This window comes from Canis lupus, chromosome 6 (assembly GCF_011100685.1).
Source record: "Canis lupus familiaris isolate Mischka breed German Shepherd chromosome 6, alternate assembly UU_Cfam_GSD_1.0, whole genome shotgun sequence".
Lineage (NCBI taxonomy): Eukaryota > Metazoa > Chordata > Mammalia > Carnivora > Canidae > Canis > Canis lupus.
This window is the reverse complement of record NC_049227.1, coordinates 43,701,864-43,715,654: the sequence shown is the minus strand read 5'-3', so window position 1 is coordinate 43,715,654 and position 13,791 is coordinate 43,701,864. Positions and strand designations below refer to the sequence as shown.

Sequence of the window (13,791 nt, the reverse complement as noted above, 5' to 3'; positions counted from 1 at the left end):
CCTAGAACTCATGATCTTTAACACTATACTACCCTCTCTACCTACAAGGAGGCTAATTACTTGACTTCTCTCTGTCTTGGTTTCCTTATCCTAACACAGAATAATAATCCCTACCTCAAAGAGTTATAGAAGAGCAGTGTAGATTCTAATTTGGAATTACTGAACAAAAACTTTTTAATTTTTTGAGAATTTTAAGAAATTTTGAAGCAGAGATTTCAAGTGCTCTGAGAGACAAGAGCCATGCAGACTATAAGACGAATATGAATGTAAAAAAACCTCGAACTTTAGCACTCTTTCAAAAGAATTCCAGTTATAGTTTATTTGTTTATCCAACAAATATTTATTGGGAATATACTGTGTGACACAGCAATCAGCAATTCACAGTCTCTACTTTCAGGCAAGAAAATAAGCAACTATAATACAGAATAATGTTGTTCTGTAGGAGTAATTAACTGTTAAGTGCATAATTATTCCCAACAAATGGGTAACTTTTGCAAGTTGAAACTTTGAAGTAAATATTCTATGACACTTCAGATATTTGGCATTATACAAATTTGCAAGGAAATAATATTCTATATTATCACTTGTTTATTCAAGCAAAACCTCACTAGCTAATACTCTGGCTCCATCATTTTCTAATGGTTTATAATGCATTACATTTTTATGCCCATGACTCATGGTTTAAAATATACAAATATTAAAGAAGAGACCACTTACAGTAATATAGTTCCAGTGACGGGCAATTTCCCTAACATTTCTTGCAGGTTTAAATAAAAAATACTTCCTCCATTCATCCCAGTCCACTGTCATTGACCCATCAATATCCATCCTGTAGATTGATTTTTAAAAGAATATGCTCAAATATAAATCATGATTCATAAAGTTCAAAAAGTATTATCAAAATGACATCTCAAAAAAAAAAAAAAACAAAAACAAAAAAAAAAATGACATCTCATATTCTCAATGTCAGAATATTCGGGTTATAGTTGAACTCTATCCCTTGCTCTTCTGTGATGCAGAGTGCATCCTACATCTCCAAACTTCAGTTTCTATGGGAATAAGTCCTACAACATAGGGTTATTAGAGTATTTTTTTAAGATTTTATTTTTAAATAATCTCTACACCCTACATGGGGCTCCACCTCACAACCTTGAGATCAAGAGTTGCATGCTCCCCCAATTGAGCCAGACAGGCACCTTTAGAATATTAAATGGGATTATATATACTATGGCCTTGTAAACTGTAAAAAAACACAAAACTATAAGTGAGTATTGCTGTATCCCAATCTTCTCACATTTCTTCTCACATTTTCCTTCTTTCCATCTGGTAAACCTTACCTTGTAACTTCTCTAGCAACAGAATGATGACTGAACATTACTTTTTTGGTAATTCAGCTCTTAAAAGCCAATTCCCACTTTTTGTGGGTATGAAATTCCAATATAAAAAAATAAGTAATCCAAATACCCATAGAAATAAAACATCCATTAATATGGGATAATATAAGCCAATTTTAAGAATTTTAAAGAATTCTCAGTTAGCCAAATTCTCCATTTTGCTTCCAAAACAGAGTATTCTGCTGGTTCTTGTCCTTTTACTCTTCATGGCTCCTTCTCACTCTCTTTTACTGGTTTCTCCTCAATCCCCCACCTCTTAAGGCAGAGTACTACACTCTCTCCCTGGTCATCTCTTCCAGTCTCATGGCTTTAAAGATCTATAAGCCCATGATTCCCAAATCTCTGTCAGAGTGTTCCTCTGAACTCTAGACTCCTGTTTCAAGCTGCCTGTTTGACATGCCTACCTGTATGTCTGCTTAGCATCTAGAAGATAACAAGAACAAACCTGGGCTCTGATAATCACCCCATCCCAAACCTGCTTTTCTCAGTCTTATCCAAATCATGCATAACCACTCCACTATTCGAGATGTTCAGGCCAAAAATCTTGGCATTAACCTTGACTATTTTTTTTTCCTTTTTATCCCATACATTATCCAGAAGTAAATCATGTCAACATTTCAAAATGTATCCAGAATCCAACTTCCTCCATCCTGGTACAAGCTGCCTTCAAATTTTGTCTGTATTATTGCAAAACTGTCATGATTTGCCTACCTGCTTTCCCCCTTGCTAGTTTGCCTACAAACTATTTTCAATACTTGAGACAGAATGAGACTGCAAAACCTAAGTTAGATCATGGCACACACCTGTTTAAACCATCCATTGACTTAATAGTAAAAAGCCAAAGTCCTTATAATTTCCCTCTCAAGAGCTGATGTGATCTGATCTCCTGTTAACATTTCCTACCACCTTCTTCCTCATTCACTCTGTTCTAAACACACCAGCCTTCTCTCAGTGCCCTAATCCTGTAAATACACTGCTCAACTTTGCTCTTGCTCTTTCCTTTACCTGGAAGGCTTCCTCGCCCCCCAAAGATTATTACAGCTCCTTCTCTCACCTTCTTCAGATCTCTATTCAAATGTCATTTTCAAGACCTTCCCAACTCACCATGTCCAAAACTGCAGCCCCCTGCACCATTCACACACACACACATACTATTTCCCTCCCCTGCTCTATATTTCCCCTTCTCACTAATGACCATCTAACATATTGTTTATCTAGTTTACTCTTTTACTGTTTTCTTCTCTTATTTATTGTGAGTTCCATAAGAGCAGGGATTTTTGCCTGTTTCCCTCACTGCTATATCCCTTGAATGTCAACTACTCAATAAATATTTGTTGAGTAAATGAATAAATTTCTCCCTACCCACTTTCATCCTCCTGTGCTCTAGACCTAGAGGATGAAATGTTAACCCCTACTGAAAGATTCTCTGTCTCTGTCTCTCTATTTCTTTCTCAAGCTGTTGGTCCCATTCCCCCCAATCACTTATGTCCTCTCTCTGCAACCTATCCAACAGCTTCCTCTCTGATGGTTACTTCCTCTCAAATCTCTCCTATCCTCAAAAAAAATAATGAAAGTAAAAAGACTTGCCTAGTTGTCTTTCCTTCTTATCCAAATATCCCAAATCAGTAAACTACATTCACATTCCCCATATCCTCACCTCCCATTCACTCCATAACAGCCTGACTCAAGTCTCTAGCTCCCTACCAAAAATGCTTTCACTGGGATCCCCAGGAATCTCCCAAGTTCTAGATCCAATGGATAGTTTTCAATATTAATGTTGCTGGCCCTTTCTGTTAAATATGACATATTTCACTCTTGGCTCTTGTGACACCATTAAATCAACTAGAAAACATGTATTGATCTGCTAGCACGTACGAAGCACTGTGGTAGGCACTAACTACAGAATAATGGATAACATACCCTGGTCCCTGTTTCACGAAGCTTACAGTCTACTGGCAACAGGGAGTATAACAAGCCTCTGTAAAGCTGCTCTAAAAGCCAGCACTAGGAAGATTTAAAAAGTTTCAGAGGTTAAAGTCACATCTAAACTGAGACCTAAGGAGTAAGTAGGAGATATTCAAGTGAAGGAGTTGGAAAGTGTCTTCCACGCAGAAAGATCAGTTTGTACAAGTTCTGGAGGAAAGAAACATCATGGTTTTTTAAAAGTTGAAATAAGCTCAGTCAGCCTGGAGCACAGAGTAGAAGGAGAGTTGGAGAGATGATGCAGCTAGAAAGGCAGACAGGGGCCAGATCACAGAAAAAATTCCATGTTCCATCTAAGCCCTTGGTATAGCATCACTTATCAGTATGGACACAAATGGTCTAATGAAGTGAAAACAATTCATATTCAGCTTACACTTATAAAACCACAAAACCATAGTTGAACATAAATCCAGCTAAAGTTATACAAAACCATTTTAGAAACTGTATAAAACTTTATTAAAAGTCATAAAAGAAGATTTAAATAAACATATATAATTTTCATGGAACAGTAAATTTAACATCATAAATATGCAATTCTCTCCTTAACTAATTTATAAATTCAATGCAATTCCAATTAACATTCCAAAAGGAGTATGTATGTGCACACGTGTGTATGTAATTAAATAAGTCAATTCTGAAATTAATATGGAAGAGCAAAGGGCCAAGAAGAGCACTGACACTGTTGAAAATGAGGAAAGTTGACATCAAGATGGATCCTAAAGTGATAGTAAGGGGCACCTGGGTGGTCCAATCCGTTAAGCGTCGGACTCTTGATTTCAGCTCAGATTATAATCTCAGGGACCTGAGTTCAAGCCCCATGCAGGGCTCCATGCTCAGTGTGGAGCCTGCTTAAGATTCTCTGTCCCTCTCCCTTTGCCCCTCCCCCACTGTTCTCTCCCTCTCAAACACACGGGCGCACATGCGCACACACACATTGATCAAAAAAATAAAGTGATAGTAACTAAGGCATGTGGTAATGACATATAATAGATACAAACGTAAGAGAATAAAGAGACCAGAAACACATTCTTACACAGACAGAAATTTGAAATATGACAGGTAAGCTTTTAAAATCTGTGGGTAAAAATAATAAAATAAAATAAAATAAAATAAAATAAAATAAAATAAAATAAAATAAAATCTGTGGGTAAAAGATGGGACCAATTATTAACTGATAACTAGAAAGAAAGAAAGAAAGAAAGAAAGAAAGAAAGAAAGAAAGAAAGAAAGAAAGAAAGAAAAGAAAGAAAGAAAGAAAGAGAAAACGGAACCTTATTTCACACCATATACAAATATCAATTACAGATGAATTAAAGAACTAAATGTAAAATATAAAACTTTTTAATGAAATATAGATTAAGATCTTGAAGTGGCTCATTGGGTTAAATATCTGACTCTTGGTTCCACTAGAGTCATGATCTCATGGGTCGCTAGATGGAGCCCCACATCTGGGCTCAGTGCTCAGGAGAGAGTGTGCTTGAAATTCTCTCCCTCCGCCCCTCCCCCACTCACACTCATGCTCTCTCACTCTGTCTCTCTAAAATAAATAAATCTATTTAAAAAAGAAAAAGAAATAGAGATTAATATCTTTACGTCCCAGGGTAAGGAAGAATTTCTCAAGATGCTAAAAGAGAAAAGTGGACAAAGAAGACTACATTAAAATATTAAACTGCACAATGACAAAAACACCTAAAATGAACTTAAAAGTAACCAACAGGCTAGGAAAAGATATTTGCAATGCATATAACCAACATAGTATTAATATCCAGAATTTAGAAAGAATACCTGCAGGCCATTAAGAAAAAGACAACCAATCTAGCTAAAAAATAGGCAAAATACATGACTAGGTAATTCACAGAAGAAGAATATCCAGATGGCCAACAAATATATGAAAAGATACTCAAGCTCACTAGTAATGAGTAATATAGTTAAATTAAATCAAATTAAATTAAAACAATAGGGCAATATTTCTGACTCTTTGACTTGGAAAATATTAAAATATTAGAAGGCTACAGTATCAAATATTTGAAAAGAAATACATTTTTAGTAGGAAGCTAGATTGGTAAAACCACTTGGAAGAAAAATTTGGTATATGTAATTAAAGTTAAATGTCAGCATACCCTATAATCAAGCAACTCTACTGCAGGTGATATATAAGGAGATGTATACAAGAACATTTACTGCAGCATTGTTTTGTATTAGTCACACACACAAAAAAATTCTCTTTAACCTAAATGACCATCATCAGAAGACTTCATAAGTAAATTGAATTACATTTATTAAACAGGACTCTTATTGTGGCTAAAATGATTAACTAGGGCTGTATGCACCAGCAGCAACAAATCTCAAAAATAGAAGGCTTAGAAAAAAGCAATTTAAAAAAATATGTGGTATGACATCACTTAAGTAAAGTCTTAAAACATGAGAAACAATGCCATATATTTTAAGGGTATCCCTACAGTAAAATAGAGAGAGAAAAATCTGTAAGGAATACATTCAGGACGGTAGTTACTTCTGGCAGCAGGGGAGAAAATGAACATTAAGAATACGTTGAAAACTTCACCTCTGGGGATCCCTGGGTGGCACAGCGGTTTAGCGCCTACCTTTGGCCCAGGGCGCGATCTTGGAGATCCGGGATCGAATCCCATGTCGGGCTTCCGGTGCATGGAGCCTGCTTCTCCCTCTGCCTGTGACTCTGCCTCTCTCTTTCTCTCTGTGTGTGTGTGACTATCATAAATAAATTAAAATTAAAAAAAAAAAACTTCACCTCTGTGTAATATTTTATTTATTCAAAAATATTTGAGCCAAATGCAGCAAAATGTTAACTATGACAAATCCAGGATGGCATGGTTGTCTGTTAAATTTTTACCTCTATCGTTCTATACATTTTCCTGTATGAAACAGTCATAACAAGTTAGCTTTATTCTAGAAATGTTTAATGCCAGAAAATCTACCATATAGATTTATATATATAATTTATTATATAAATAGGTCAAATTAAAAAAGCAGTATAGTTTGATAAAATAAGGTACTTTTTATTGATAAGAGATACCTTTCTGTGTTGTTTTCCAGTGCAACTCCCTACTCACTGTTTGCACTCCCCACCCCCATGAACCATTAGCTCTGTCAGGGTAGGCACCAAGAGCATTCTACTTACCATTGAATCCCCATTGGCTGTTTTGTGCCTGGCAAAAAGTACCAAACAATATCCAATTGATGGCTAACTTGATTGGTTGACTGACTAATAATGTAAAAGTCTTACCAAAAGCAAGAGATCTATGCACTAAAATTATATCAGTGGGTTAATATTTGGGTGATAGATTATGTTGACATTGGGCAAATTACCTAACCTCACTATTCAAAAACTGCCTAATCTGTGAAATGAGAAACTAATACTTTGACTACAGGGATGCCTGGGTGACTCAATGGTTGAGCAACTGCCTTCGGCTCAGGGCGTGATCCCAGGCTCCTGGGATGGAGTCCCACATCTGGCTCCCCACAGGGAGACTGCTTCTCCCTCTGCCTATGTCTCTGCCTCTCTCTGCACCTTTCATGAATAAATAAATAAAATCTTAAATAATAATAATAATAATAATAATAATATTTTGATTATAAAGTCCTGTAAGGATTAAAGGAGATAATATATGTGAGATACTCAGAAGAATGCTAGCAAATAGATGCTTAATAATTATAAGCTATTATTCATGCTTCTCTAAAGTTTCCATAGTTGTCATTTTTATAATGAAAAGGGCTTTAAAGTAAATAAATAATTTTAAAATGTATACTACACTCATATAAGGGCTAACCTTTCAAGAATCTTCACTGCCTCTTCTTCAGAAATATGTATACCTATTAGGTCAAGAACATCAATAATTTCTGAAGCATCAATCACTCCTTTAAAGGAACAAAGAAAATAAAGATTAACTGGAAGTTTTGAAAAGATACAGATGCAAAGAGTTAATCAGTATTCACTGCATTGTTGCAACATTTCATAAGACATTAATATCTCAATTATCTCTTTTGCTTGTCAAGCTAAAAAGAAGAGACTGGAGAGCTCATATGATATTTCCTATATCAATAAATGACACTACTACCCTCAATGTTGCTCAAACCAATCGTTCTTGCCTCTTTCCTTTCCTTCATCAATTTCAATCACCAAATGTGATCTGTTCTATGCATGAACAGCTCCCAAAGTATTCATTCCCAACACTACTGATCCCATTTTAGCTTAGACACCAATCCATGCTCCACACAAATATGGTGGTGCTACTCCTCTTACTGAAAACTCTTCAGTGGCCTCCCACCTCATTCCCCTGGGGATCAATTCCAGAAACCTTCACAGGCCTCAAGGCCTTCCGTGATCCTGCCGTAGCCTGCTTCTTAGGCTCATCTCTGAAACTCCCCCTTGCTCTCAGCCTCCACCTCACTGGTCTGCCTCCAGTTCCTCAGCCATGACCTGCTCTCCTGGTACAATGAGTCTCCCAGCAAGCCTTTTCCCTGCCTGGAGCACTTCCCTGCTCCTCACTAGGCTACCTTCCAGTCATCTTTCCAGATTTGGCTTAACTACTATTTCTACATGGAGCCTCATGTAAAAACCTTATCAAAATGTTATAAAGATCTTTATATTGTTCAAAAGGAAAAAGCATATTGTTCAAAGGGCACAGGCTTTTTGTTGATGGTTGTTATTTTTGAAAGACAGTATGCAAATAAAAATTCAATCATTTAAAAATATTCCTCGGAAGTAGTAACAGTCAAACAAATGACAGGATTAAATAAATGAATTTTTAATAACCTTTCACAGAAGCCAAATATCAAGTAATAAACCTTTACTAAAACACGGCCAATTCTTGGCTATACATGTTTGCTCACTGTATAAAGACAAACCATCATTATTCATGTCCAAACTCTTAAAAGTCCACCTCATCGTCTTCTCATTATCTTTAAGGTACTGCATAAATGTGCTGAGGTTCAGCAGATTGCAGGCATTAATATCAACAGATTTTAATAGTATCTATAAAAGAGAAGAATGATATTAGAGATATGGGATTCAGACAAGGTAAATTACAAATTATAGTATTTAAACATTTGTACATTTATCTTATATAAATTAGATATTCTGCTATAAATTATTGGTACCTTAGGTTTAGAGTAAAATTGGTGCACTAAAAACAGAATCTTGAGTATTGGAGATTTAGAGGAGTTTAGCAACTGACTAGTCTACTCTTCTACTCAATCATCATGCAAGTATTTGCTCACCCAGTAAATGCTTGAGAAAAAGAAATGAATCATACATAGCCTCTGCCCTCAAGAAGTTTACAGGCTAACAGGGAAGACACCAAAGCCACTCTGATAGAAAATATTCAGGGGCACCTGGGGGGCTCAGTGGTTGAGCATCTGCCTTTAGCTCAAGTCGTGACCCCGGGGTCCTGGGATCAAGTCCTGCATCGGGGTCCCCCTGGGGAGCCTGCTTCTCCCTCTGCCTCTGTGTCTCTGCCTATCTGTGTCTCTCATGAATAAATAAACAAAATCTTTAAAAAAAAAATTCAAGATTCAATAGCCGAATTATGGAAGCACCTTAAGTTTCCTGTAATAGATGAAAGGATAAAGAAGTAACATACATATATGCAATAATATTACTCAGCCATAAAAAAAGAAGGAAATCTTGCCCTTTGCAGCAACATGGATGGATCCAGAGAATATAACGCTAAGTGAAATAGATCAGTCAGAGAAAGACAAGTATATGATTTCACTCATATGTGGAATTTAAGAAACCAAAAAAACAAAAAAGAGACAAATTTAAAAAAACACACACACTCTTAATTATAGAGAACAGAAGGGAGGTGGGTGGAAAGATGGGTTAAATAGATGAAAGGGATTAAGAATACGGTTATCTTGATGAGCACTGAATAATGTAGAGCATTGTCAAAGCACTATATTGCACACCTGAAACTAATATGACACTGTACATCAAAAAAAACTAGAACTCTTGTGAAATATGTCTACATACATCCTAAAATTCTTTTTAAAAAATATTTTATTTATTCATTCATGAGAGACACAGAGAGGCAGAGACGTAGGCAGAGGGAGAAGCAGGCTCTCCTCGGGGAGCCTGATGCAGGACTGGATCCCAGGACCCCAGGATCATGCCCTGAGCTGAAGGCAGATGCTCAACCACTGAACCACCCAGGGCCCCCATTTTATAAAATTCCCACAATAATAAAGGTTTTATTGAAGAACAGAAATACTAAATACATCATAAACTAAAATATATCAAAAGAAAATGTTCAAGGTTCAGTGAGAAATAAAGATGTGAGGGAATTCTTCATAGAACTGGCTTCACCTGGGACGCCTGAGTGGCTCAGTGGTTGGGCATCTGCCTTCAGCTCAGGACATGACCCTGGAGTCCCAGGATCAAGTCCCACATCGGGATCCCTGCATGGAGCCTGCTTCTCCCTCTGCCTGTCTCTGCCTCTCTGTGTCTCTCATGAATAAATAAATAAAATCTTAAAAAAAAAAAAGTGGCTGCACCTGGCTATTTTTTAAATGAGTAGCAAAAAAGTAAACAAAGATACAAGAGTGTGAGGGATGTAGCAGACACCACTAGCTGTCCACCAAAATTCACTCTTGCCTTCTTTGGGCACACTACTAGATTACATTTCTCAGTTTCCCTTGCAGTTAAAAACGGTCATGTGAGCAAGGTCTCAGCAATGAAGTAAGAGTGAAAGTAATGTGTACCGCTTCTAGGCCTAGCCAACAACACCCTGCATGCTCATTCCACTTCCACCAGCTGAGTGCAGGTAATGATGAGCCCCTTGAGGGTGGTAGAGCCACAAGAAGAAAGGAATCCAGATCTCTGAATACAAGGTGGAGAACTGTTCCACCAGCCTCAACACCTACCAAGAGATCATCTTGTATAACATGCTAAGAGGCTTGGAGTTTTCCCACTGACATTATCCAGCCCCTGAAGAATTTTAAGCAGAGTCATGATAGAATCAGATATACCTTTTAAAAGGTGGCATATGGTGGCAACGTGGAGGAAGAAATGCTGAGGGGAAGGCAAGAAGACCGTTTACAGTAACTTAGGTGAGATATGGTGGGGGCCCGGGCTTCCCAGGAATAACAGGTGTGGAGACAAAGGGAACTGGCTACGAGATCTACAGGGATGACATAGGACCTGTGGTGAACTGCATGTTGGGCAAGGGAAGAGGAGGGCTGTAGAATGACTCGATGGTGGAGCATTTACCTAAGACTATGATCACAGAGGGAAGTGGAGAGACTCAGAGCTGGGGACAGCTACCCATCTGGGAGTCACCCACCCTAGGATGGTACTTGGAACCTTGAAAAGTTATCCTGAAGCCCACCTGCATTTGAGGGGTGAGCCAAAAGAGAGAGTCCATAAAGAGATCTGAAAACAAGAGCCAGAAAGCCGAGATAAAGTCCCAAAGGGGGAAATACAGGAGCATCATTGGTGTCCCATGCGGCAGAAAGAACCCAAGAGCCAAAGTGCACAAAGAAGTCCCTAGTGACCTTTCCCAGAGGGAAAGAATGGAGACAGAAGCTACACTGCAGACAAGAAAAGGCAGAAGTGTAGACAGAGCTTTATCAAAGACCAGACTACATACAGAGGAAAATGATAGCACAGTTTCTATCTAGGTGGCAAGCCAGGGCCATAGGAGGATCACTGTTACTAGACAGGAAGAGTCTGAAAATACAGGAGAAAGAAAGGGAGCAACAGATGTTGTACTTTTCCTATTTTAAAGGAGGCAGAGAGGATGTGAAGCTGACAATGTAATTGGTAGAACCAACTGTGAGAAGAAAAAGAAAAAAGAAAAAGAAAAAGACACCTCATTTCTTGAGACTAGTGGCAATAAACTAAGCCTGGATGTAAATAAAGGTAAGATTATAGTCCGAGTATCAAATTTATTGAGGCTTGCTAACTGCTTTGGGCTCAGTAAACAGTTTTAGGCACTTTTCATCTATTTTCTCATTAATCATCATAAGAGCTAGGCACTATTATTATTTTACAGCTGAGGAAAATTTACAAGAGGGCCAGAAATCTGAAAAAATTCAGTGCAGTTCACCTCTATTTACTCGTGGAAGTAAATAAAAGGCATGTTCAGCTACTGGAAGGGGAGCAAGGAATGACAAGGGCTGTGATTGGGGTAAGTCAGAGTTTCTCAGCATCAACATTATTGATATTTGGGACCAGATAATCTTTGGTTGTCCTATGCATTATAGGATGTTTAGCAACATCCCTGGCCTTCATTCATTAGGTGCTAGTATCACACACACACACACACACACACACACACACACACACATCCATTGCTGTCATGACCATAAAAAAATATCAAGAATGTCAAATGTCCCTGAGGGGCAAAATCAACCTAGTTGAGAACCACTGGGATAAATGGAATGAAGATAGGGCTGACTCTGGACAGTCTGATGAAATGGAGGACCCAGATCTTTATAAGAAGGAAAATGGAATATTATGATTCCAGGGCTACATTCAGAAGGAAAGCATAAAGTCATCAGTTTGTTTTCTGTGTAATGCAAAGTGAATGCAGCAAAAAGTCTTAGACACACAGAACCCAGTGAAATCAATATACATTGTCTATAACTAAAACTGACATCTGTGTTTGGGTAGGCCTTCAGGGAACAAATCATCAATTTCTGTAACAAACTGTGACCCAGCATCATCCAAGATATGTAGTTATCTCTCCAATTTCTCTGGCATGCATTTTATAAATCCAAAGAATTATGAACTTAACAGTAACATATACTGTTGTATGTTTTTCTGGACTCCATGTTGTGTGACCCCACATCCATTATTCAAGTCAACCCTACCATATGGAAACTTATTAAATACTGTTTTCTTTTTCTTACTGAATTTAAGTCTCTTCACAAGAAAAAGATTTCTACAAAACTTGATGTCCCCTTCCCCTTTTCAAACACATGTGCTCATGATGCTGCTGGGCCTCATAGTCTCTTAGAGAAGCTTAAGTTAAAACTTTTTTTTTTCACTCTAGATGGTCAGCTGGTTAACTGTAGGGCTGTGGAAGTGGGCGTCTCTGGAAACACAGCAGTCAGTATTGACATCATCATTTGTTAAGCTTAACAATAATTCTATACTATATAGTGTATGGCATATTGTTGTAGTATCAACACTTCAACAGTATTAGGTTAAACTGAAAACATGGGTTGCAACTAATCCATTAGTAGCAGCCAGGCACACACAGGAAGGCCCCAAAGGGCATAATGCAGGGCTTTCTGGAGCAAACCGCTGTGTGGGCTGCATCGCCCAGGCTATGGGAGGCCCTTGCAGGACCAGCCATCACAGGCCATCAAGGCAGACCCTTGGAGTTCCCCAAAGCTAACGGAATTTCAACACAGGCCATATGCATTTAGTCACTGCGGGCGTTTGGTCAACGTGGTGCAAGCAGGCCTTTTAAGAGTTTCGATGGCTTCGACCCCACTTAGGCAAGATGGTGAAGCCTTCCGTTTTGACCAAGGTAGACCACTATCAGGACAGAAACTAAGGGAAGGTGTCCCAACAGCGGGCTGCTTTAAGGGAAGCAGCTCACACGGAAAGAATTTCTGAGCCTGGAGAGGAGCTCAGGAAGGGCTGAGGGGGTCTTCTCCGTACCCTACCCTCCATCCGCGTTTCAACCCCATCCCCCAGTCCTAAGGGCTCCAGCTGGCCTGCGGCACCTCCCACTGCCGGCGGCCTGAACGCACCAAGGCCCACCTCTTCTTCCTGGCCCACAGGGATGCCCATAGCTTCCAGTTCTTTCTGCAGCTCTGTGATGTCCACCATGCCGTTCCCGTGGTGGTCCAGCTTCCGGAAGAGCTCTTCGAAAAGGCGGTCGGATTTGTCTTCCTGGCCAGCCACTGTGGGCAACAGGAAGCCCCACACGCGGCGCAGCATGGTCCCGGAGCGCGAAGGCCACCCCCAGTCAGCCGGAGCTGCCCCCCTGCCCCCCGCTGGGTACCGGGCGTCGGGAGCCCCGGGAGCAGCCCGGCCGCCGCGCAGCAACCGACCCGGCCGCATGCGCTCCCTCCCGAGCCTCTGGGTTCCAGGCCCGCAGGCCCGCCCTTCCTGCCTGTTGGGCAACAGTCCTGCTCCGGATTTGCTTCTGCCAGTTTTGGTGGGGGGCAAAGCTGCTTGGGACCACCGTTGTTGTTGTTGTTGTTGTTGTTGTTGTTGTTGTTGTTGTTGTTTTGCTGTTTTGTTGTTCAGATTCATGTTTGGCCACGGATCCCAGACAGCACATTCTAATGCAAACTCCCAGCTGAGGGTGGCCTCATTATGAGCTATTAGAGGAGGATTTTTTGTTGTTTTGTTTTTTGTTGGTTTTTTGTTTCTTGTTTTTCAGTTTTGTGCTCAGAGCCAAGGTTGACACAGATCCGCCAC

General features: G+C 39.3%; 1 protein-coding gene across 7 annotated transcripts in view; it reads right to left on the bottom strand.

The window, feature by feature from the left end:
• Positions 1 to 13,412, bottom strand: part of LOC490131 (calcium-binding mitochondrial carrier protein SCaMC-1-like) — a 48,266-nt gene extending 34,854 nt beyond the window's left edge. For 2 of the 7 annotated variants that reach the window (XM_038541156.1, XM_038541155.1), the window contains exons 1-4: positions 13,126 to 13,409; positions 8,247 to 8,388; positions 7,184 to 7,271; positions 718 to 829 (exon numbers count right to left, since the gene is read on the bottom strand). In XM_038541156.1, coding sequence (XP_038397084.1) covers positions 718 to 829; positions 7,184 to 7,271; positions 8,247 to 8,388; positions 13,126 to 13,305 — 522 coding nt within the window. In that variant the 5' untranslated portion in view covers positions 13,306 to 13,409. Of the gene's footprint in view, positions 1 to 717; positions 830 to 7,183; positions 7,272 to 8,246; positions 8,389 to 13,125 lie in introns of all 7 variants that reach the window. The other 5 variants (XR_005361062.1, XM_038541153.1, XM_038541154.1 and 2 more) reach the window with 5 other exon arrangements.
• Positions 13,413 to 13,791: the final 379 nt, after the last annotated feature.